General features: G+C 51.6%; 1 protein-coding gene and 1 long non-coding RNA gene across 2 annotated transcripts in view; one reads left to right on the top strand and one right to left on the bottom strand.

Moving 5' to 3' along the window:
• The window catches only part of SIM2 (SIM bHLH transcription factor 2), a 54,482-nt gene extending 38,219 nt beyond the window's left edge, over window positions 1–16,263 (bottom strand). The window contains exons 1-3 of the mRNA XM_042021302.1: window positions 15,313–16,263; window positions 7,296–7,378; window positions 4,579–4,668 (exon numbers count right to left, since the gene is read on the bottom strand). Of these exons, the coding sequence (XP_041877236.1) occupies window positions 4,579–4,668; window positions 7,296–7,378; window positions 15,313–15,487 (348 nt within the window). The 5' untranslated portion in view covers window positions 15,488–16,263. The remainder of the gene's footprint in view (window positions 1–4,578; window positions 4,669–7,295; window positions 7,379–15,312) is intronic.
• Window positions 16,258–17,523, top strand: LOC121661307. The gene is made up of 2 exons (XR_006014905.1): window positions 16,258–16,826; window positions 16,968–17,523. It is a non-coding gene; the product is annotated as an uncharacterized LOC121661307 (long non-coding RNA).
• Window positions 17,524–21,992: the final 4,469 nt, after the last annotated feature.

Here is a 21,992-nt window from a genome sequence, read left to right as displayed (position 1 = left end):
GAAGGAAGGAAGGAAGGAAGGAAGGAAGGAAGGAAGGAAGGAAGGAAATACAATTTTCTCTAAATTTGCCCTTAAAAAGCGCTGGCTGCTCCTTTTCAGGCCAGACACAGGTGGGGACTTTCTGCAGGAACACCCCATACCCCATTTTTTTTGTCAGAGAGGAAGGAAAACTCAAAATCTCCCTGTGAGTCATGCCTGGAAATTCTTCTGTTCATTTGTAATTACAAGGGGAGAAGCATCCTGCAAATGTCCAGAGGTGTCTTCATAAATATACAAATCACCTGCATTAAAAAAAAAATCTAAAAACTCTTATGGTGATGGACATTTCCTTGTCAGAACATGACAAAAATTGCCACTCTGTGGTCAGTGTTCAAACCAAAAGGAGCATCACAACCCTCTTTTTATTATTTTATTTTTGGCTAAGAGTGATTTTTTTTTTTCCCTGAATGTTTTGCCCTTGGAATGAAAACGTTTTTAACAGAGAATTTACCTTCCAAAAAAAAAAAAAAGAAAAAGAATTAATGGGTGGCTGTGTGTAAACAACTTTTCCCTTAGATATAGAGACTTTCTTACATAAAAAACACAAGCAAGCTAACAAACTTCATGAAATGTGGTTGATATTTTCTCTTTAAAAGTGTGTCTCATGGATATCTCTCACTTTTCCCAAAATCATCACCTTTTTAAAAACTATTCCTCATGGAAATGCACATTTTTCCAGAGGATTCACAGGCCCAAGGTCACGGTTTTATCCAGAATTTCATTTTTATCCCAGGGTTTATTTCTAAAATCCAAGCCTAAAATTCTTTGTGAGATAACGACTGGTTTTCCTCGTTAGATGCACAGAAAAGTATTTTATTCTGATAGGTTTATTTGCAAGCCCAGGAAAATCAGCAGGAGATGAAGGTACAACACTGCCCCCAAATCTGACTTCAAAAATTGACTTTAAAACACAAAGCCACCAGCAAGGAGATGGGGGTGCTGAGCAAGAGTCAAATAACCAAAATAGAGATCCATAATTTGGGATCTCACCCCCTACCCCCACTAGGCAGGGCATACTCAGGCTCTTTTAAAGCCTACAATGAAACCCTGAAAACTTGAAAAAAAATATATCAATTATATGGTTCAATTCATCAAGCTAAAATCCCACGCCTCAGGTTATTAAAGCAGCTTCCTTGATGCAGTTTTTAATAGCTGTAAATACCAAAAATCAGCATTTCCTACTAACAGGGGGTTTATGTGGAACTCAGGTATTTTTTTCCAGCCATGGAATGATTCCTAATAAACACACAGGATTAAGTAGATGGAATCTAGAGCAAATAATGACATATTTTACCTCTCATAGACTCATTTGGTGAAAGCGAAATAAACTCCTGGAAAAGTTCAGGTGTTTGTGGTTAAATAGTTCAAGATTTATCAAAAGTCAAAGATAAGTCTGGCTCCCTCATGGATCCAGAAAATTGCTGGAATAAGCTCCAGACCTACAAAGTAAAATTAAAAGATGTCTTTCCCCATTGTTTCACAAGCAGATTTTCCTCTCCTTTTTTGTGCCTTTGGGCTCTGAGGGGAAAAAAAAATATTTGGGGAATTTGAAGCTGTTTGTTATCCATGGAAAAAAGAGGCAAGGAATTGGCTGTCCCAACCAGTACAAGTCAGTTCATCCCTGGGCTGAGGCCAGCTGGGATGAGGTGGAGGAGGGGGTCCTACAGCAGAATTTACCATTTTTACTGCTGCAGCTGGGAGCAAATCAAACTCCAAACCACAAATGAAGTGGCAGGGCCACAAATGAAGATGTAGATTTTCACAAACTCCGTTTCTGAAACAAAGTCATGCTTAAAAACAATCCTTAATGCTGGTTTTAAATTTGCAACTGGTTTAGCCACCCCAGCTTTTTCTCAAGCTCTAATTTCTTCCTGCTGAAGTTCAATCCAGCACCAACCTGAAGATAAAGGCCACTGTAGTAGGCCCCCAAAAATAGCCTGCAAAAATATTTTTAAATGGCTTTTTTATTTAGTTTAAATATATATATTTTAAACAAATGGCACTCGAGCTGGAAATGGATGTGTGGGCTAGTTAATTGTCAAGTTACTTCATAAAAAGGCTTTTCTGTGCCCACTCTAAGAGATTTTCTGCAATCACCACCACTCTGCTCTCAGCTTGTGTTGGCTGCGGCTCTATGAGAGCACTTGTTGGAAATTCAGTGTGGAATTATGGCTGGGGGAATTTCCTTCTCCTGCCCAATCCCATTCTTGTTGATGGCAGTGGCAAAAATCCCAGTGATTTCCAGAGGAGGGGGAACAAGAACTCCTTCAGAGGCCCTGGAAGCTGACAGGAATACCCCAGGGCGAATGGATGAATGTCCTGGGTGGTGGGAGCAGCCCAGTGTTCGTGCTGGTGCTGCTTGAAGTGAAATGATCCCTTCAAAAATGGAATATTGAGGAAGAGCAAGAACAGACTGGTGATAAATCAGGATGAGTAAAGGGGAGGAGTCACTCCCTTGGTAACTGGGGTTCTTATTTATACATAAAACCTGTGCATTGTGAAATTCTGTCTGTTGAGAAGCCCTGACATTTCAAATCCCACAGCTTTCAAGCTCATTTGTTTACAAACCTCTCCTGAAGTGGAAGGTTTGGGATTTTGCTGGTGAAACTGCCTTCAAAAAGCGACTTGACCAAACCTTCTGATTTTCCTCAGCACCTCCTGCACTGAGGGTTTGTGGATATTTCCTTGCACATGGAATTCAGTCAGTGCAGATGACCAGGAGGGATAAAAAGGATTAAAACCTTTGTGGCACTCCCACTCCACTCTTCCTGCATGTGCCAAAGTCTGTTTACTGTCCCACTGATCCCATAATTCTTTAATTTCTCCAAATAACTGGATAATACCAAGATCTACAAGATCTGGTGCCTCAATATTCCTCCAAAAAGAACAATTTCTGGGCAAAACCCAGAAGATCAGGGAGCAAACAACACAGGACAGGGAGTTTCTGCCCCAGGATGGGTGGATGGGAACCCTCAGTGCTTTGGAATAATGGCACTGATTAAATGGATGGATTTTAATCAGCAGCAGCCTGGATCCTTGCAAAAATTCAGGGTGAGAGAAAGCCAGGTTGAAAAATTAGTAGAAAACAGGGCCATTCTGTAGGGAAGTTTATTTTCAAACAAAGCAATATTTAAGGAAGTTGAACATGAATTAAATGGTATGAAAGAACTAAAACTGTACCACAACAGAGTGAACTGAACAAACTGAACTAAGAATGTTTCCTGCTCATCTTTTTAAAATTAACAGGTAAAAAAAAAAGTATCTATGCTGGCTATTTATTCCCAAATTGACTTTTTTCTCAAGATATTAGAGAAAGAGGGGCTAAGAGATGGAGTTTGAGTTTATAGCCTTGTTTTCTCAACCTCTTGAGTTCTATTTTCTCTCACAGCCACTAATTCTAACAGCACTGTTAATAAACGCACGTGCAAAGAACTTCACCTTGTTTTCAATTAAAAATATTGATTACCACCCAAATTAAAGCACACAGACCATCCCCACCACTAAAGTCCCCTCTCTCTTTATGGAAACAGCCACAGGATAAATGAACCAGGTATTTTCAGAATATTCTCCTCCCTCTCCCCTTCATCTCCTCATTTGTCTCCCCTCTGCTGTTTAGTGTTTATTTCCCTTTATTAATTTTTTTATAAGTGTTTGATACCCAGCTGAACACTCCAGTTTCTTGCAAGTCTCATCCAGGGCCTGCTGCAATTAATGAGGAATTTTTTTAGGGGACTTTGGCAAACTTTAGGTCAGGTGCTCCCAGTGAATTTCAGTTACAGACAAAGGTATGGAAAGCTGCATTTTACAACAAATTCAGGCTCTTTGCCCTTGTGTCTATCCCAGGAAGGCAAAAAAAAAAATTAGAAATGTCCATCTAAGCAAAAAAAAAACCAAAACAATAAAACCCCCTCATAGTTCTGGTGCAGAACAGTAGTAAACTGAGTTTTATGAGTTCTATCACAACCATATAAAACGCTTTACTGAAAAGACCACTGAGCTGGAAAAACTCAGGAAAAACTACCCTGAATTCCATGTGAACACTCATAAATCTGCCCCCCTTTTCCTTTTTATTTTTTTCCACATTTACCATAAAACTCTTGTTCCACATCAGATTTCCTCTCCCTTTCATAGGCAGCCTCAATATCTTACACAATCTAAAACTCCCAGACTCCGATTCTGAGCTTTATTTCAGCCCTATTGCTCTGGGCTTGGGTTTCAGGCCCTGCCTAGATCTGCAATTTGCAATATCATATTATTTATGGCCCTTCTGAAAGGTAATGAGGAGTAAAATACAATGAACAAGAACAGATATAAAGACAGCCATGATGTGGTGGCAAGTCAAGGAAATTAGAGTATTTTACCAAGGCTGTTTTCAGGGAGAAAAAAGTCAAACCCTCAAACAGCCCTGACAAAAAAAAGACTTTGTATAAAGGCAAGGTACCAGTGTGAGGGTCCAAATTTGTATTTAGCAGGTTCCAAATTTGCATTTAGCAGCTTTATTTTATTTCTGCTGTAGCTGGCAGAGCACACCCCCCATACCTGGGACAAGCCAAGGTGCACAGATGCTGTTTCAGAGATGTACATTATTTTGCCATCGGACGCCACGACGAAAACAAAGCCATCCAAAGTCTGAAAGAAAGAGAAATGCACAGGGTAAGAAGTAAGAAATCAGTTTAAAGCATTTACAGTGAAAACCAAATTGTTTTGGAGGATGATTTCTGTCTGATTTCAGCAGCAGCACACAGCAAAATTTAAGGAATAGAAACCTTTACCTGACTTTGTTCCTTAAAACTCAGGGATGTTGTGAACTCCACCTCATTCCCCTGCAGATGCAGCTTTGCTGCTCTGCTTTCAGGGAATATTTTGCTGTTGATTCAGGGTTTTTTTAGTGCTTAGCCCAAATCCTGAGCTCTGTGGTGCTCAGGGGGAAGTCAGGCCCTACGTGAGCCATTTTTTATGGCATAATTGGCAGACCCAGCTCACTGCTATTTGCAATTTATTTAATGGCACCATGAGCAATGTTTAAACTTGACTGCACTTTCAGTAACATATTTCTGAACAGAGGGCTCTCTGCTCTGAAACTGTGGGAACATCCAAAAAGAAAGCAGAAAAAGTCAGCATCCAAAACTTTATCACACTTGAAGAGAGATGTTTGTGCTTATTAAGTTTTATCCCTGCAGTCTGTAAACCAATGCAAACTTGAGATCCAATCCTACAAATTCTTCTTGGCAGGGTATGGGCTGGGAGGCAAATCTTGCTTGTGTGAGTAAAAACTGAAGTTTGATTTAGTCAGATCTTATTCGTACGAGAAAAAAAATAAATGCTGTGGTAAAGCTGAGCTAAAACTGGCCATGATTTGGAAATCACAAAACCTCTCACTTTGAGGGGTCCTTGATTTTTCAGTGCCCAATTTCAGGGTTTTTTTCAAAAGTATCTGATATCAAAAAGTCTCCATTATCTCTACCCAGTGTAGAAAGCTTTGATCAACACAGGGCATGTGAAAAGTAGTGAATATTCACTTGTGTGAATATCACTGGACAATAGATTTGGAAGAGAAAAATGATTCTTACAGTACTTTGGTAAAGCAAGCACCTGTTTTAATCCATTTAAAGTCACTCAACTGGAAGAGATGCAATAAAATCCTGTCTGCTTCATGCACCTCTAGTGCCACCCCAATAAGAAAATATTCCAAATTATTCTCTGGCCTACTAATGACTCTACAGCATGTAAGTGAAACCAGGTTACTCTTTGCCTCTTTTTTTTCCTTTTTTTTTTTTCTTTTGGAATATAAATTAGATTTTGTAGAAATATTATAATGGGAAATAAATTACTGCACACTTAGCCATAATTTTACTTTAAGCACTGTTGTCTTGCAATTGCTTTAGCCAGTATCATTAACAAACTTGTGTCAATGCTGCTGTTACTGCAGCACATCCCAAAATTTCATTCACAGGAAAGCTGAAAATCCAAATGTAAAGTCTAAGTACCCTAAAAGAAAATTTTAAAAATGTTTTCAGTAAATGAGAGTTTATTAAAACCTTCAGCATTTGTCATTCAGAATTAACTGAACTGTAAAATGAGAATTACAGGTGGTCAGCACTTAATTTTGTGTAAATTCACTTAATGCCAGACAAAGCCGGGAAGGAGGAGGAGGAACAGCAGTGATTTATACAACTCGGTCTGTATTTCAATATATGCATTATATTATGCACATAGAGTATTATACGGAACTAAATCACCATTTTCAGGTGGACTTGTGGCTCTGGAACAGCTCAGAGGACATCAGCTACTTGAATTAAAATTTCCAAGGCTGGAAATGCCTCCCCAGGAGACAATTTTGAGCTCTGGGTGCGGTCAGTGCCTCCTGCTCCAAAGCAGCCTCCCAAAAATCTCTCTTTTCCCCGCAGGAGAGCGGCTGATGCTCTGCGGGAGCAAATAAATCACTGCGCTCGTCCTTCCAAAGGTCGGAGCCGGCGACACCGCGGCCGCGGAGCCCGAGCAGAGATTTTCTGTGGAGGTTTTTGTCCCCAGCCGAGCGAGACGGTGAAAACAGCCCCAGCTCTGTGACCAGGAATTCACCTCCCGCAATAAACCCGCCCGTTAAATGATTGTGGTTTACTGGCTCTTGAAAATCGGGGGAGAAAACCCGCGCTGCGTTAAGTTCACGTATTTAAAAAAAAAAAAAAAAATTAAAAAAAAAGAGTCAAACGCAATTTAATTTTTTTCCCCCTCCTGCTGGCACGCTCGGCCCGGCTACGCCTTCCTGAACTCTGAATTCAGAGGAGTTCCAGAGCAGATCACCGGGACTGGGAACAACGGCATTTTCAGGGGCTGAAGTCCACGGGAGACCCAGCCCAGGTGTTCTCTCCCCTCGCTCCCTCCCGGCTTTCCCCTGCCCCGGGGGCTTCCTGGGGACATCCCCGGCACTCCTGGGGCGGCTGATGAAAGCATTTAGGGCTGGGGGACACTGCCTGCACAGAGGGGATGAGCGCCTCTTGCTTCCGCCAGTATCAGAGGCGGAAAAAGCAAAATAATGGGAATACAAGTGGTTGCTGTCTCTCTTTCTGCTCTCGCAGCCCGGCAAGGCTCGGGAATGAGGTGAAGGGTTCAGCCAGGCTCCTGTCGTGGTGCGGGGGTGAAGAGCAAGTGAAGGAGGAGGAGGAGGAAGAAGAGGAGGAAAAGGAGGAGGAGAGGCAACACCTCAGCCCCGGGTTTCCGATGCCCAGCGCGTACGGGAGGAGGAAGGGGTCCGCTACCTGAAGCAAGTGGGATCCGAGCTCCATGGCCACGTTATCCAGGGGCCCGATCCTGCTCGGCTGGCCCCAGGCGTCGCCCAGACCTGCAAAAGAAACAAGGATTTGGTAGAGCCGGAAGCGGAGCCGGGTCAGTCCTGTCCTCCCGAGCGGGACCTGCGCTGCCCGTGCTCCCCCTTCTCCCTCGGGGCGCGGGCCTGGAAGTGGGAAAGGCTGAGTCCCTTCGACACGCAGGCTTTGGGAGGGAATAGTTCTTTTTTTCTGGAGCAGAGCATCCCCGCGGATTCGCTTTCCCCCTCCCCGGAGAGCCCCCAGGGACGCGGCAGCCGCTCCCGCCGCCCGCCGGGCCCGTCCCGTCCTTGCAGCGGCACCGTCCCCGTTCCGCCGTCCCTGTGAGCGGCCACCGCCGCGCTGCCCAGAGAGGGGGATGAGGAGGTTAAAGAGAGCCGAAGCTCGATCGGGGATGAGCTGCCCCGACTGCCCCTTCACCTGCGCACGGACGGGACCGACACAGCTTCGGCCCCCCCTCCCCATCGAGCTCTGACCCCAGAGCCCGACCCCACAGCCCGACACCGCCCTGGTGACAGTGGAAGCTTTGTGATGGAGCTGGCTTGGGGCGAGGAGGGGCGGGTGGGCTGGGGTTTGTGTGTTCATTGGTTTGTTTGTTTGTTTTTCTCTTCCTCGGTGAAAAGAAGCCTTTCAGCAGCTCCCCGGCGGAGCCCAGACCGCCACCGTGCCAGCCCAAGAGCTGGACACTCCCGTGGGCACCTGGTGGCAGAGGGGCCACTGCCCGCGAGGGATGGAGGGGAAGGGAAGGACGCGACCGCATCCGTTTAGTGCCTCGTTTTTGGAGAGAAAGGCCAACCCTCGGCTTCGGGGAGGCCGCGGAGCCCGGAGGGCGCTGCGGAAGGGCCGGTGGCCCTGGATGGAAGGCGGGGATTCGGTGCTGCCAGCCTGGAATTCCACAATCGCCCCGGCTCACGGATGCACCGCTATGAAACAGAGCCCCGTGTTCTCCCCCGGTGCCCTCTCTCCGCCCAGGTGCTTCCAAAGAAACCTCCCCACTCCCGGCTGCGGCGGGAGCCCCGCTCGGCTCCGGAACGGGAGGGAAAAGTTGGCAGAAATTCCTGCCCTGAGCTCCAGCTCTGTGATTCCGCCCCTCCTGAAACCCTCACGGATCCGTTTGTGCTTTGGCCACTTAAATCTGGTCTGGAAATGCTGGGGGATTTCTCTCCCCTCTTTGGGCATCCCTTGGGATGGGCAGGATCTCCCACCGGAGGGACGGGAGGCGGCGGGGCGGACGCGCCTGCCCGCGGTGCTTTTCCCAGAATTTAGATTCCCTTCCCGTTGCCAGCGGAGCCTGGCTCCGTGTCCTACTCCCTCTGGGAAAGCACTAAGGAGCTTCCCACGCCAGGCAGGGGACACCGGGGACCTTGGCCGGCCCTGACGCCTCCTTTCCGCCGTCCCAAGGCAGTAGCAGCACCCAAAAAGCGGAGTTTTGATCCCCACCCCGTGTCCATCTCTCAGGGTCTCTCCAGACTCCGGGAATTCACAGCGGGTGGCTGCGCTTTCCCGTGGGAAGGGGAAGGACACCTTCCCTACTCTGAAAGAAGCACCGGGAAATTTGCTCGGAAGAGCCAAACGAAAACTCGCGCTTTTCTCTGCCGTTTCCCAATTCTCCGCTTGGAAAAGGCTCCTAAACTTCCAGAGACACGTCAAAAATATCCTTTCTGCTGAAACGCTTTTTCGTCTGGGGAGAAAAGTTTGGGAATCGCGGAGTCCTCCTGCAGTTTCTTTCCCGAGGCGGCAACAAATGCAAGCTCCGGAGCCTGTCCCTGTGCCGCGAGGTTTGCCCTTATTTCGAATTCCTAATTACAGATCTCGAAATATGAGACTGCAGCCCTGCAAAAGGAGTCACACACAGCGGTGTAAAAGCTGTCCTGAGCCCTTACATTCCGAAAGACGAAGCAGATTTATTTCTTGAGCTCTCACGAAGCTCTCCAAGAACGAGCCGCGTCTCTGCCCCACCCGTGCGACACAATTCGCTCCGTCCTGTCCTTTCACATCATCCCAAAATCTGCACTTTCTAGGTTCTTTCCTAGATCTGGCTAAAAAAAAAAAAAAAAAAAAAGCCACTTGCTCAGATTTGCTCCCTTTGGAATTTTAAATTGGAGTCGCAATCGCGAACGCGCATCAGACGTAAACACGTTCGGTGGATCAGCCTGGCATTCGTCTGAGCTTATTTTAAAGCCGGTGATTTTATAATTTAATCCGCCAGCAGATCGCTTTAAAGGTGAAAACGAAACGAATAAAACCTTACAGTGGAATAAAGGACCAAGGCCCATTAACTTCTCTTCGGAGAGATTTGCAAACGTGTCCTGTAAACATATGGATGCCATAGGCTCCGCCGGGCTGCTCCTGCCCGGCCAGGGAATACCGCACAAATTCGCTCACTGGCCTGGAGCGAGGCCAAAATCCCTGCCGATACACAGCGAGCCTTTCCTGCACCGCTCCTTCGGGATGGGATTTTGCTGGGATGGGAAGGGATCCCTGTCTGGGAGAGCTGCCGGGTGTCCCACACGGCTTTGCCACCGGACGGGTCGTTTGGAAGGAAACATTTCCAAATGCTCCCTCGTAGCAGGAATTACCTGGCCCGGGAGAGAGAATTCCCTGCGGGCGGACAGCTGGAGCATCCCCCCGGCAAAAGCCGGGAGCACCCGTGGGGGTGGCCTGGCCCCGAGCGCGGCTCCTTTGCCGTGCTGGAGGGTCAGGGATCATCCAGATCCAGCGACCGGGGGGGACTGGGCAGCGGAAAGCCCGGAAAGCCGGGGCTGGGCTCGAGCGGAGCTGGCACGGCCCAGGGCCGCCTGCGGGAGGGTGACCCGCCAGTCCCAGGTTCAACCTTCTCTTTTTTGGCACCCGCCGCCGGCAAACATGGGCGGGATGAGCCTCTCTCCTCGTCTGCCCGGCTTTTCCTGGTGTTTGTGCCGGTGTCAGTCCCCCCCGGGCCCAGGGCCGTGCGGGCAGGGCAGGAGAGGGATGCCCGGCAGGGAAGCCACCGGCCCCAAGGGCAGCTGTGCCCGCCGAACCCCTGCGGGCACCGGGCGGCAGCTCCGGCTCCGACAACGGCGGCCCGGAGTCACAGGGGGTTTTACACCAGCACCCCAAAGTTCTGGCTGCTTTTGCCGTCGAAAAACCGGGGGGTTTTCGCACAAACGCGTCCCCCTCCCTGTGGCAAACACGGACAAAATCCCTCTCCGTCTTTTAACATCTCTGGCTGTTCCTCAAAGTACCTCAGCACTGACTTTGTACCGTTTCCCAGTTTCCAGAGAGGCAGCGGGGTGAGTGAAACTGTAATAAGATCTAGAAATATTTGGGAACAACTCCCACCTTTGCTCTCGGCATACGAAAGTTCGTCCACACACACATTGGAAAGCCCGGTAGCTTTCCAGCTTGGGATTCTGCTTAAAAGAATCACTTAGCGATGTATTATGTTAAGTATCGGGTTGCCCTGTAACTTGGAGTATTTCCTTTGTGTCTGCTGGGCTGTTCCCCGGCTCCCCCGGAGCGCAAGGTCCCCGACCCTTCAGAAGGAACCTCGGGACAACGACAAGTCCCGGGGCTTCACCACCTATCCTAGTTTTTTGGGTTTTCCCCAGCGCGGTTGTGCCTCCCTCGGCCGGGAGAGCCCCGGGGAAATTCCCGGTGGGCGGCCCCTGAGCTGCATCGAGATTTGTGCCCCTCGTTGAGGCGAGGTCCGAGGCTCTGCTGTCACCCCGTGAGGAGGGGGAGGCAGCGGGGCGAGGGCAGCGCTGACACCTCGCCCTAAGCCCCGTCTGCAGCGGGGGGCCAGGGGTCTCAGCCCCACGGCACCGCTGGATCCCGGGGGCCGCGATGGGTCTGGAGCCCGCGGGGAACCCCCGAGCCCGGTCAGGGGAACCTCTGAGAGGGGGGAAGCTCCCAGGTCAGGGGCGCTTTGGGAAGGAGCAGGGCTGGGTAGCGATGTGCCGAGCCGCCCGCTCCTCTCTGCGGGCTCAGCGCCACCGGCCGGGAAGGCGGCCGAGGGCTGGGTGTAAAAATCAAGATTTCTATTTTATAAAAAGAAAAAAAAAAAAAAAAGAAAACCAAAACAAAACAAAAAACCAACCAACCAAACAAACAAAAAAAAAAAAACGAGAGAGAGAGGAAAAAAGTCAAACTCCTAGGAAAAAAACCTAAAAAAAAAAAGTGGGGAAAAAAATACTCTAAGCAGTCTGCCCCCAGGACACCCGCACAAACCCAGCTCTCCTCGCCGAGCCAAACCCACCAGATCGCGTTAAGAGGCCCCAAAGCGGGCGTCCTACAGGCAGGGAGGTCACGGGCAGACCCAGAGCTCTCACGACAGTGACCCCCGCCCTTCCTCTCTCCCCCTGCCGTCCTTCCGTCCCCTCCGGCCGGGACAGACCTGAGCGACCCCGCCGCCCGTCCCCGCACCGACCCCGCCCCGACCCCGCCGCCCGTCCCCGCACCGCGGGGCCACCGGCTCCCGCCGCCTGGGAACGGCCCCAGGAAAACCCTAAAAAAAAGGCACTTTTGTTTTAGTAAGACCTTTAATGTCGCTATTAGCGGTTAGTACAATAGGGGCTGCCTTTCCAAAAGGGATTACTCACGCCTCGCGCTTTATTTATTTATTTAATTCATTAATGAACCTTTTCCGAGCGCGCGTGACAACCCGATGAAATAGCTGCGATTCGCCTTGATTTTCTTAAAATATACAATTCGTGGCCAGGTTTAAATGGGGACCGAAGACTGTGAATATTCCTGGTAATTTCTATTGTCTGCCTCTCGGAATAAGGAAGGTCTGAGATCTGCCGCTCGGTCACTTTATTCAGGTTATTTCGTATTGCGCACATCATATTTTGGGTCACATAATAATTAGCTCGCTCCCATCCGGTTTAAACAACCATAAATGTCCAATTTTATAATCAGTTTTGGATACTGCGTCGGGGATGGGGGAGGGAGAGGGCGAGGATTTAACCAGTCTCCCATCACCGGGGGGCAGAGAATCGCAGTTTTTAAACGCGATTCATTCTCGCCTCTCTTTCTTTCATTAGTTCCTCTTCAGAAAAAAAAATAATAAAAATAAAAAATACTGACAGCCGAGACAGAACACGACCGGTGGTGTATTTTTGTTCTACAGTAACAAAGCCGTGGCGACAACAACAAAAAAATATCAAAACGCGAGAGAAGACGGTGTTAGAGAGCGGGAGCGCGGGGGAGGCTGGAGGCTGCTGTGTCCTGACTTTAACTCCTGAATCTCAAGGTCGCAGCGATACCGCAGGGCACAGCCTGGGCTATCGGAGCACAAACTTGTCCCTTCCAGGGCTTGCACTGCGAGCCCGAAAGGAGCTGGGGTAGAAATCCCCTTTCGCTGTCGCTGCTTGGAGTCTGATCAGGCGCTAGTGCGGGTTCAGTCCATCTTCGGGAAAAGCCTGGCCGGGCTGAGCAGGAGACCTGTCCCGAGCCCCCGACAAGCCCTGTCGGAGTGCTGGGGTCAGTCAGCTCGCTGAGGGTCTCAAACTTTTCCTAAACTCTGTGTCAGCTCGCTGTGGAAATAAGGGGGGAAGCCATCCACCGAGGGTTTTGAAAACACAGCCCTCTGTCTGCCTCTCTCTCTCTCCCTCCAGTCTAGACAGAGCTGGAAGCCAGGTCTGCAGTTGAAGAACGTTTCTGGTCGCGCTGGCCGCAGCTACTCCGGGCCTAGCACGCGTCTGGTGCCGCCTCAGACCTGTCCCCCCCACCCTGCCACCCCTTTAAGCCTTTTAGGGTGACGGCTGGGGCAGCCCGGGGTGCTGGACCCCCGCTCCGAGGACAACTCCCGTGGGAGCGCATCGCAGCTGCCCTGGGAGCAGAGGCCGGGGCTGGAGAGGGGGCCTGGTACGTACCCACCTTTATTTCATGCCCCAGAATCTCGGATGGGGGTGCCCCGCACCCATCGAGTCCAACCCTCTCCACGGGGCTCTTTCCCCAGGTCTGGCTGCCCCAGGATTTAAGCTGGGAAGCCTTTCCGGGCTGTTGCGCTCCCCGTTTGCCCTCCCAGTAAAGCCAACTGGAAACCAGTAGCCGAGTATGAGGAGGAAGGAGGGAGGGCTGACAGACCGACGGAGGGATGGGGACCCCCTCCTCTCCTTCCACGGGCAAATCCCGAGGGAGAGGGAAGTTTGGGTAATGCGGGACTGTGTGGAAGAAAACCCCCCCTTACCCCCCCAAAAAGTCCTTCTGCAGCCGGCGCTGCCCGCAGCCGCCTCTCTCCGGCTCCCCCCTTTCCCCTCCACCCTCCCAGGCACTAAACGCAGGGCTCGGGGACCGGAGGCGGTAATTCCCCCGGCCTGTCATCCCTGGATGCGAAGCTTTGGTTTTAAATGTATTTCCACCCGTACTTAAGACGATGAAAGATCAGGAATTCGCTGTATGCATTTAAACGTTGCCCTTAATAAGCAGAGTGTGCGGAAGCGCACGCCCGGCCTGTTTAGGGAAGACAGACACATAAAACACACCCGAGCTGTGGGTATAAACCTGCTCTCGGGGTCGTCTCGTTGCTCTTGAGGAGCAGCAGGGCTGGAAAAGCCAGGACGCATCCAGCAGCATCTCGAAACGTGCCGCTTTTCCTCCCTCCTAAATCAAAGGCGTTCGGGGACACGTTCCCCAGGCACGGCCGGCGAGTGACCCCCCCTCGAAATTACGACGCTCTATTTCTCCTCGGGAAAATTTCCCGGTGGGGAATAATGGCTGGAAAATGCGGCGGAGCAGAGCCTCGCTTCCCTTGCTCCGTGCCTCGGGAGCTCACGCTAAAGGAGCCCTGGCTTTCCATAGCACGGCTGCTCCGTGCTCCCGAAATTTCTCAATTAAATGGCCACAACGGTAAGCTTTGCTCGGGTTGGGAGGGGGGTTTTATTCCGCACCCCCCTCCCCCTATTTTATTTTTTGGTTGTGTTTTTCTTTTTAGCTTTTTAATAAAGCTCCTTAGAAACCGCGACGGAGAGCAGACCTTCCCCTGCGGAATTTGCTAATTCCTTCACCCTGCTCCCAGTCCGGAGAGGCACAAACAAATGACAAAGCGGGGGAGCTGGGCTTTATTTAGCCACCCGCAGGCACTGACCAGCGCTTCATTCCACGGCTCCCATCAGCTCAGCGGCCGCACGGACAGCACGGGCGGCCGGCGGCTCCCCACGGCTGCCGGCCCGCAGCCTCCCCTCGCCCCGGGCGGCCCCAAGGGCGCTCGGGGAGAAGGTGAGAGGCTCCGGGGGGCTGATTTTCCGCAAACCCCGAGGGAAGGAGAGATTGGTGCCGGGCCTCGCTGCTGGGTGCCCCCGAGAAGAGCCGCGGGAGCCACAGCCCCGGCCGAGGTGCAGCGGGGTCCCGGCCCCGCCGAGGCCGGGCTGGGCTCGGACCCTCCTTCCCCGCTCTCCCCGGCCCCACGAGAAGGAGCAGGGCCTCGCTGCGAAGCTGCCGCGCCTTCATTCCCAGCCTACTTCCCTAGCTTCAGAAAACTCCAACCAAAACAAAATAATAATAACAACCACACAGTTTTTTTCCCCGAGGCCGTGCCTGGACGGGAAGCGCCGCGCCGAGGGGCCACCCCGGGGGCCGGGCGGGCTCCTCCGGGGCTGCAGACACGAACCGAGCCCGCTCTCATCGGGACGGTCCCCCTGAGCCAACGGAGCTGAACCGGCAGCCGAGGAGGAGGGGGAGAAAGGGGGGATGAACCGGCCGGCTCTGCCTCCCACCGCCGCCGGCTTTGGGGCAGCGCTGCGCTGCCTCCTCTTCCAGGGCACACGGGTTCATTTCCAGCCCGGCGGGTTTTACCTCAATCCCCGATCGCTCTCCACCGGTTCTGGGACTCCTGCAGGCATCCCCTCCCTCCTGCCAGGACGCCGTTGGGGTCGTACCCACCCCAGCACCCCGTCCCCGCTCTCTCTCGGCCCGCGGTGCCTCCCCGTCCCTCCCGTGCGGGCTCCCGGAGCTCCGGGTGTGGTTTTACCTTCGGGGAAGACGGCTCGCATTTTCAGGTAGCTGGTGGTGAGGCGGATGATGGACGCCTTGTCCAGCTGCGAGGTGATGGCCGAGGGCAGGGGCAGCAGTTTAGCCAGTTCGTAGAATTCTCCATTTTCTTTTTCCCGTCTAGTCTTTGCCGCGTTCTTGGATTTTTCCTTCATCGCGACTGCTGCAAGGCGGGGATGTCACTGGCATATTAGACCCGATTCTTCCGAATGGCACGGGGCATGGATTTCGACTGCAGAGTTAGTATTTTCGTTTAAGGAAGGGAATTTACCCAAATCAAATCAAATAATTAGTAATAATAATAAACGGAGGGAAAAAAAGAAGACAAAAAGGGGAGGGTAAAAAAAAAAGCCAAGCCAACCAACCAAAACCAACACCAACAGAAAGGGTGCGAGGAGGGGGGAGGCGATCTCTGAGCCACAACCAGGACAGGAAAGCGGCTCGGAGAAGGCAGTTCTGCTCTGATCCTGCAGTGGCGAGGGCTTCGAAACCCAGACTGAAAGACCCACGGCAACCTTCGTCCTCTGCGTGCAGCTGGGAATGGGATCTTGATCTTCTCCTCAAAACGGGGAGCAAACCGCTGGGTTCCCTTCACCGAACGATTTCTTCTACTCAATCCTTTCCCGTCCAAAAATAATAATTAAAAAAAAAAAAGAAAGAAAGAAAGAAAGAAAGAAAGAAAGAAAGAAAAAGAAAATAGAGCGTCCGTGCAAGAAATCATTGGGCTAAGCAGGCTGAACCATTTTTGGACATTTTGTCTCTGAAGGGAAAAAAAAAAAAAAAAGAAACCGAACGACCGCGCTGCTCGTTGAAGGAAGTGCAAAATGATCTGGTCCCGGAGCCCGAGATGCCGAGGACACGACGAGCTCCCCGCTGAACCAAAGTCAAAGCCGGTGCGGCGGCAGCTGATGGCTGGAGTGCTCCGGGATCACCGGCGCTCCTCTCCGTGCTCCGCTGCCCTCCGGGCGCGCTGCTCCTGCGGCTGAAGGGCGCTGCTCCTCCCGTGCCCGAGGGGCTCCAGCAGCGCCGGGGCGCGGGGGCCGCCGAGCCCCGCTGGCTGCGGGGGCTGCGGGGGCTGCGGGGGCTGCGGGGCTGCTCCTGCCGCTGCGGCCGCTGCGCCCGGCTCCAAATGTGCTTCTCATGCGGAGTCAAATTAAAGGATCCGTTTTCCTCGGGACCAGTGCCACTTCAGCGTTGTCTCTTTCCAAACAAGTCCGAGCGCTGGCAAAGGCGCGGGGTTGATTTTGTTGCTTTTATTTATTGGTTTGTTTTTTGATTTTTCCTCCTTTTAAAGAAAAAGAGTTTGCAAGATAGGAATCGTTTCTCTCTCTTTTCTCTCTCTCTTTTTTTTTGTTTCTTTTTTATTTGTCACGTATTTCAAGAGCGAAGCGGTGACTCTTTGGCAGAGACATGCCTTTCAAAGGCAAGGGGAGGGTTTGCTACATTCACCTCCCGCAACGAGCAGCGATCCTCACCATTCGGCAAGGATCGAAGGTAAAATTCCCCTCCTCTCGGAAATCACAGCCGCCACGCTCCTCGTCTGAAAGCACCGATATCTCCTCTTTTTTTTTTTTTTTTTTTGTTCTTTTCTTTCCTCGCCTTTTTTATTTATTTTTTTTTTTTTTGTTTTCCCAGGGCCAGAAGGAGCTCTGAAGTGGACCTCTCGGTTAATTCTTTAGCAAAGGCTGCAGAAAGCCAGGAGAGCCTCAAGAGGGGAGGGGATAATGTATCCGTGACGTGTCCTCCCGCGCAGCGCCCTCCGAGGGACCCAAATCCAGAAGAGCCAGCGCAGAGCCGCAATTAGCACTTGCGAGGGGACGGGAGGCCGGCCCGGGGGGAGCCGGGGGCGGGGGCCGCTGGCTGGGGCAGCCCGAGCCCGCTCCCCCCGGCCTCCCCAAGCGGCCGGCGGAGCCCCTTGCCCCTCGTTGCCCTTCTCGGTGCACCGGCCGTGACCCCGAGGGGGCCCTTGTCCCCCGTGCTGGGGCGCAGCTGCCCGCGGGAGGAGCCACGGGGGGGGTGTGGGGCCGGGACACGCGTGGGGCCCCCTTGCCCAGCCCCGCGGCACCGCCGGGAAGCCAGCCGAGACTTTCCTCCGTTGTTGTGGCGCTGGGTAAAGCGTACCTGGGTACTCGCGCAGGTATACACACAGCGCGTATTTATACTGTATATAAAATATGTATTTTGCGTATTACACGTGTATGCACGCACGCAAATATATTCACAGACGGCCTCTCGTACATGCAGAGGAGGGGGCCGAGCTCCGCGGGAGCTGCCCGGGGCCGCCCCGCCGCCCTCCCCGCCGGCAGCCGCTGCTCATCAGCCCCCGCTGACCGGGGCTTAACCCCGGAGCTGCCGAAGCAGCGCTCGGGGGGAAGATGAAGCAAATCCCCGAGCGCCCAGGCTATGCCGGGACCCCCGGGGCCACCTCCCTCGGAGAGCTCATGGGGCCGTGACCGCAAGGCTCGGGGCCACCTTTGCTGTCGTTGTCACAAAAGCGATGCCTGGGTCCCTTATCGTGTCCCGAGTGAGGGAATTAAGCCCAGCCCGGGCAGGACTGAGCCGTGCCCGGCCAGGTTTAACGCTGCCCCGACCCGACGGGAGATCTTGGGCAGCCCCGCGCTGCTTTTGGGGACAGAAACCCGCGTGTGTGTCCCTGTCCCACTCGCACGGGGACACAGCCCCGGCCCCACGGGCAGCCGGCCCTGCCCAGCGCCACTTGCAGCGATCCGCCCCGGACACGCGTGGGGATTAAAGCAGCGAGGAAAGGAGAGAAAGGAGGCACCAGCAGAGCCCGGAGAGACGCGGCTCCACATCCAAGGGGGCCGAGGGGGATGGGAGCGCCCGTTCGCAGGACACAATGCACCGGTCCTTAATATTAATCCCCGGGAGAGGCCTGGCCGGCGGGCGAGTGTGTTTGCTTAAGCTCGCCCGCCCCTCCGTAATTATCCCATTACAGCAGAAAGAGCCCGGCCCGGCCATGCCGAGGGAAAGGCCACGCTCTTTAACCTCCCCGCGGCCGGGACCTGCCCGGGCCACCGCTGCCCGTGGGGTGGCGAGTGGGGACACTGCGGCACCTCCTGCCTTCCCTGCTTGAGATGTGGGGCGAGGAGCGGGCGAGCGGAGCCCTGAAGGGTTCCAGGACATGCCCGCACGGCCTCTGGTCCCAAATCCATCCCCTTCTGGCTCAGACACCGGGACCGCGCCCGTCCCTCGGCTGACGCGCCTGGGACAGCGGATTTTGTAGGGAAGACAAACAGGGAGTGGGAACAGGCTCTGCCGCGCCGTCCTGGGTGGGATTTAGGCTGGAGCTGGCTCCCAGGTCAAGGAAACCTGAGCGAAAGCCTTGCACCGGCGGGACCGGGAGATGTGTCCCGTTTCACCCTCCCGCATTGCCCTTTTTACCCCAAAATAGGAGCAGCTCCGTGCCCCTCTCTATGGGGACACCTCTCCTGGGCACATTGGCGACGCCAGATTTAACCCGCTGCTGTATTTTTATTGTTACGAAAGAGTGTTCCGGGCTGGGACTTTTCTCCGAGCAAAACAAACCCAAATTAATCTAGGAAAAAAAAAAAAAAGAAAACCAAAAACCACCCGTCGAAAAGAAACTTCAGCTTTTCGGGGAAATTCTCAAAATTCAATGCAATCTCCGCCCGCCGCCGAAACTGGACGCATGAGCAGAGGTAAAATAATAATAATAATAAAAAAAAAATATATATATCGGGGAAAAATATTATATATATATAAATCAATATATATATTTATCTATTTATTGCTGAAAATTAGCTGTATATCAAGGCAGGTCCTAACGGGTCGGACACAAGAAGCTCTGCGATCGCTACCCCCGAGAAGGAATGCTTATGGGACATTTCCGTGTCCTGTAAACAAAATAGAGGGACAAACGACGAGGTGCAAAGGAAAGCGTGAGAGGAGCGTGTTGTGTTTCTAACAAATTGCGGTGGTCCGGAGAAAGGGCAGGTCTGCGAATGTTTTCAACAGAATCCCGACAGAAAAAGAAGAATCTCGGTGCTACAAGGGTGGCCCAAACCTATCGAGGTGGATTCGCGATGTGCAGCTCGGTGACTCCGAGGTGGCTGCAGGGGCTTCCCTGCGACCCTTTTCAGAAGAAACTCCTCGTCAGGAGGAAAATAAATAAGGAGAATAAATAAAGCAATTTATTACTTCAATATTCAGATCGTGTTTTCACGGATCCGTTGTTGTTGAATCCTAAACCGGGCACGCACAAACCCCACTATTATTTAACAATATTTCTCCCTTGCTTGGAGGGGAAAACCCTTCCCCGAGCGGGAGACACAGAGGGAGAATTTCTTCCCCAGGTGAGCTGTGTTGCAGAGGAACATTTCCAACGTTTCCCCTTTTTTTTTCCTTCCCAGGGGTTTCAACTGGAGACGGAAAACAGAGAGGAAACCGAGAGGTGAGAATAACCCCTCTGCACCCCGAAATAAACTCTAATTGCAGCGCTCCGGGGTTTGCAGGTGGGTGCCCCGTGTCTGGGTGCCTCTGGGGACAAGCCCGAAGCTCCAACGGATGGGGTTCAACGCCTTTTTTTTTTGGGCAATCCCGCATCTTGCAGGCGGGGGGCTGCACACCCGGGACCTCCGGCACACCCGGGACCCCCGCCCGGGATCCAGGGGCATCCCCAGGGCCGCTCCAGCCGAGCTTTACAGGGGCAGGCGGCAGGACGGGGGTTGCCATCCCCACCCCGTGTCCGTGAAAGTGCCACTCTTGCCCCCAAAAAACTTGGCAGCGCCGCGATTTTGGTGTTGGTGGAGTTTTCCTGCTTTTTTTTTTTCCCCGGGGGGCGGGGGGGGGGGGGGGGGGGGGGGGAAATCGGGGCTGCAGATCCCAGCAGAGAGCGGGGCTTAACTTTAGTCTGAGGTGCTTAGCTGAAGTATTAACTGTGAGAAATACCACCAAGTTCCACAGGAAAGAAAATATCGTCAGATATTTGAACATTTACAGCCTGCACCATCAGCCCTGCTCCGAGCCCGAGGACCAGCAGCGCTTATCGTCCCCGGAGGAATCCCCCGGATTTTTTTCCCCTGTAACTACGGCTCCCAAGTGTGGCTGTACACACACAGCCGCTCTCACACGCAAATCCTATAAATGCTAATAAAACAGATTCCTCGGGATTTGTTTAACTTGCCCTGGCACCGCGATCCTATATTGATATTCAATGGGGTCACTGGTGTGCGGGAGGATTGCTGGTGAAGCGTAAGGCTTTGGGATCAGCCTTCCAGGGTGCCACTCGGCCACGTCCTTGCAGACAAGGTGGGAGCCACAAGCGTTGGCAGTGCCATGAATTTGCACTGAACACTTGAAAGGGGAAAAAAGGAAGTGGAATCTTGGTGCTGGAATTATGAAGCTATGCAGAATCGAGGCCTCCGGTTGCAGGGGATCGTTTTCAGCTCCTTTCTGGAAGCTGTATTGCTGCTATTGTCCAACCTTTGCTGGCCACATGGGACACGTTTGGCAATAGGACAGAAAATTATTTCTACTGGGCATGAACTGGAAATATCCAGCTGGGGCATGGATCCCATTTCTAATCAGAGTGGAGGGAAGGAAATCTCAACTCTCTTTCTTGTCACTCAGACAGCGTTTGGAGAGTTGGTCAAAAGCTCCTACCCAGAAAAAATACGGCTGTTTAAAAATGAAATAAGGCTTGTGGGGTTTGGTTTTTTTTTACCCTTCCCACTTGTAAATTTTGGGGTTTTGTGTTGCTGCCCATGCTGCAGAATGGGGTGCACGCCGTGTGGAGTGGGCAGGGATAACACAGGCGTGCAGCGCTGCAGGAGCTGTCAGAGTTGATGGACTGATCCAAATGGATGATATTTGCAAAAAATACGCCCAAGTTAAAAACCCGCAGTGCTCATGTTCGGGTCAGGTTTTCGATTTCAGTTTTCTAAGGAGAATAAAGTTGTTTTGTTAAGGTCAACTTAATTTTTTTTCCCCCTCACAACCGGAGCTGGAATTAGGTGAATTTTCCGAAAGTTTTTTCATACAGCTCTGATAATTGGTATTAATTATGACACCCAAAGTTTCGTGACCAAACATTTGCTGCTGCTCAAATAAGCTGCAAATCGTATTTCTTTTAACTACAGGAGATAGTTTAAAAAGCAGAAGCTGGGAATAGGAGAGGGAGTGTATCCATCAGGGAGAGGAAGCTTCTTGGCTGGAGAAATTGGAAAAACCTAGTGGGAAAAGCACACACTGGATCATTTTTACTCGATCTGTCTGAAATCTTTGAACATTACGAAAGTCAATGTTGAGAATTTTTATTTACTTTTTCAAAGTTCTGTTCAGAGATTTGTTTTCTCAGTGGTCCTTGGCTTATATGAGCAGTGTGACTAATCCAGTGGAGATGAATAATGGATCTGTGAGGAATAGAGGAATTCTGATTCAAAAACATGTCCCTCTCTTTTTTTTTTTGGTGGTATTTTATGCTGCTTGGCGTTCAATATGTTATATAATGACTGTCAGAAGAACTTCGGTAAAACTTGATGGTCAAGTTTATAAATACTTTAGTCATGATTTAGAAATGATGGATGGAAAATGTTATTTATACATAATGCTATTTTGTGCCTAATTATGGGATGTTTTACTCTGTTCTGAGCACAGGCATAAGCAAATGAATGTGCTGTC

Source organism: Corvus kubaryi, unplaced genomic scaffold (assembly GCF_017639235.1).
Source record: "Corvus kubaryi isolate FWS band 111438036 unplaced genomic scaffold, C.kubaryi_AGA036_p1.0 37133, whole genome shotgun sequence".
In the NCBI taxonomy this organism is placed as follows: Eukaryota; Metazoa; Chordata; class Aves; order Passeriformes; family Corvidae; genus Corvus; species Corvus kubaryi.
This window is presented reverse-complemented; position numbering and strand designations above follow the sequence as displayed.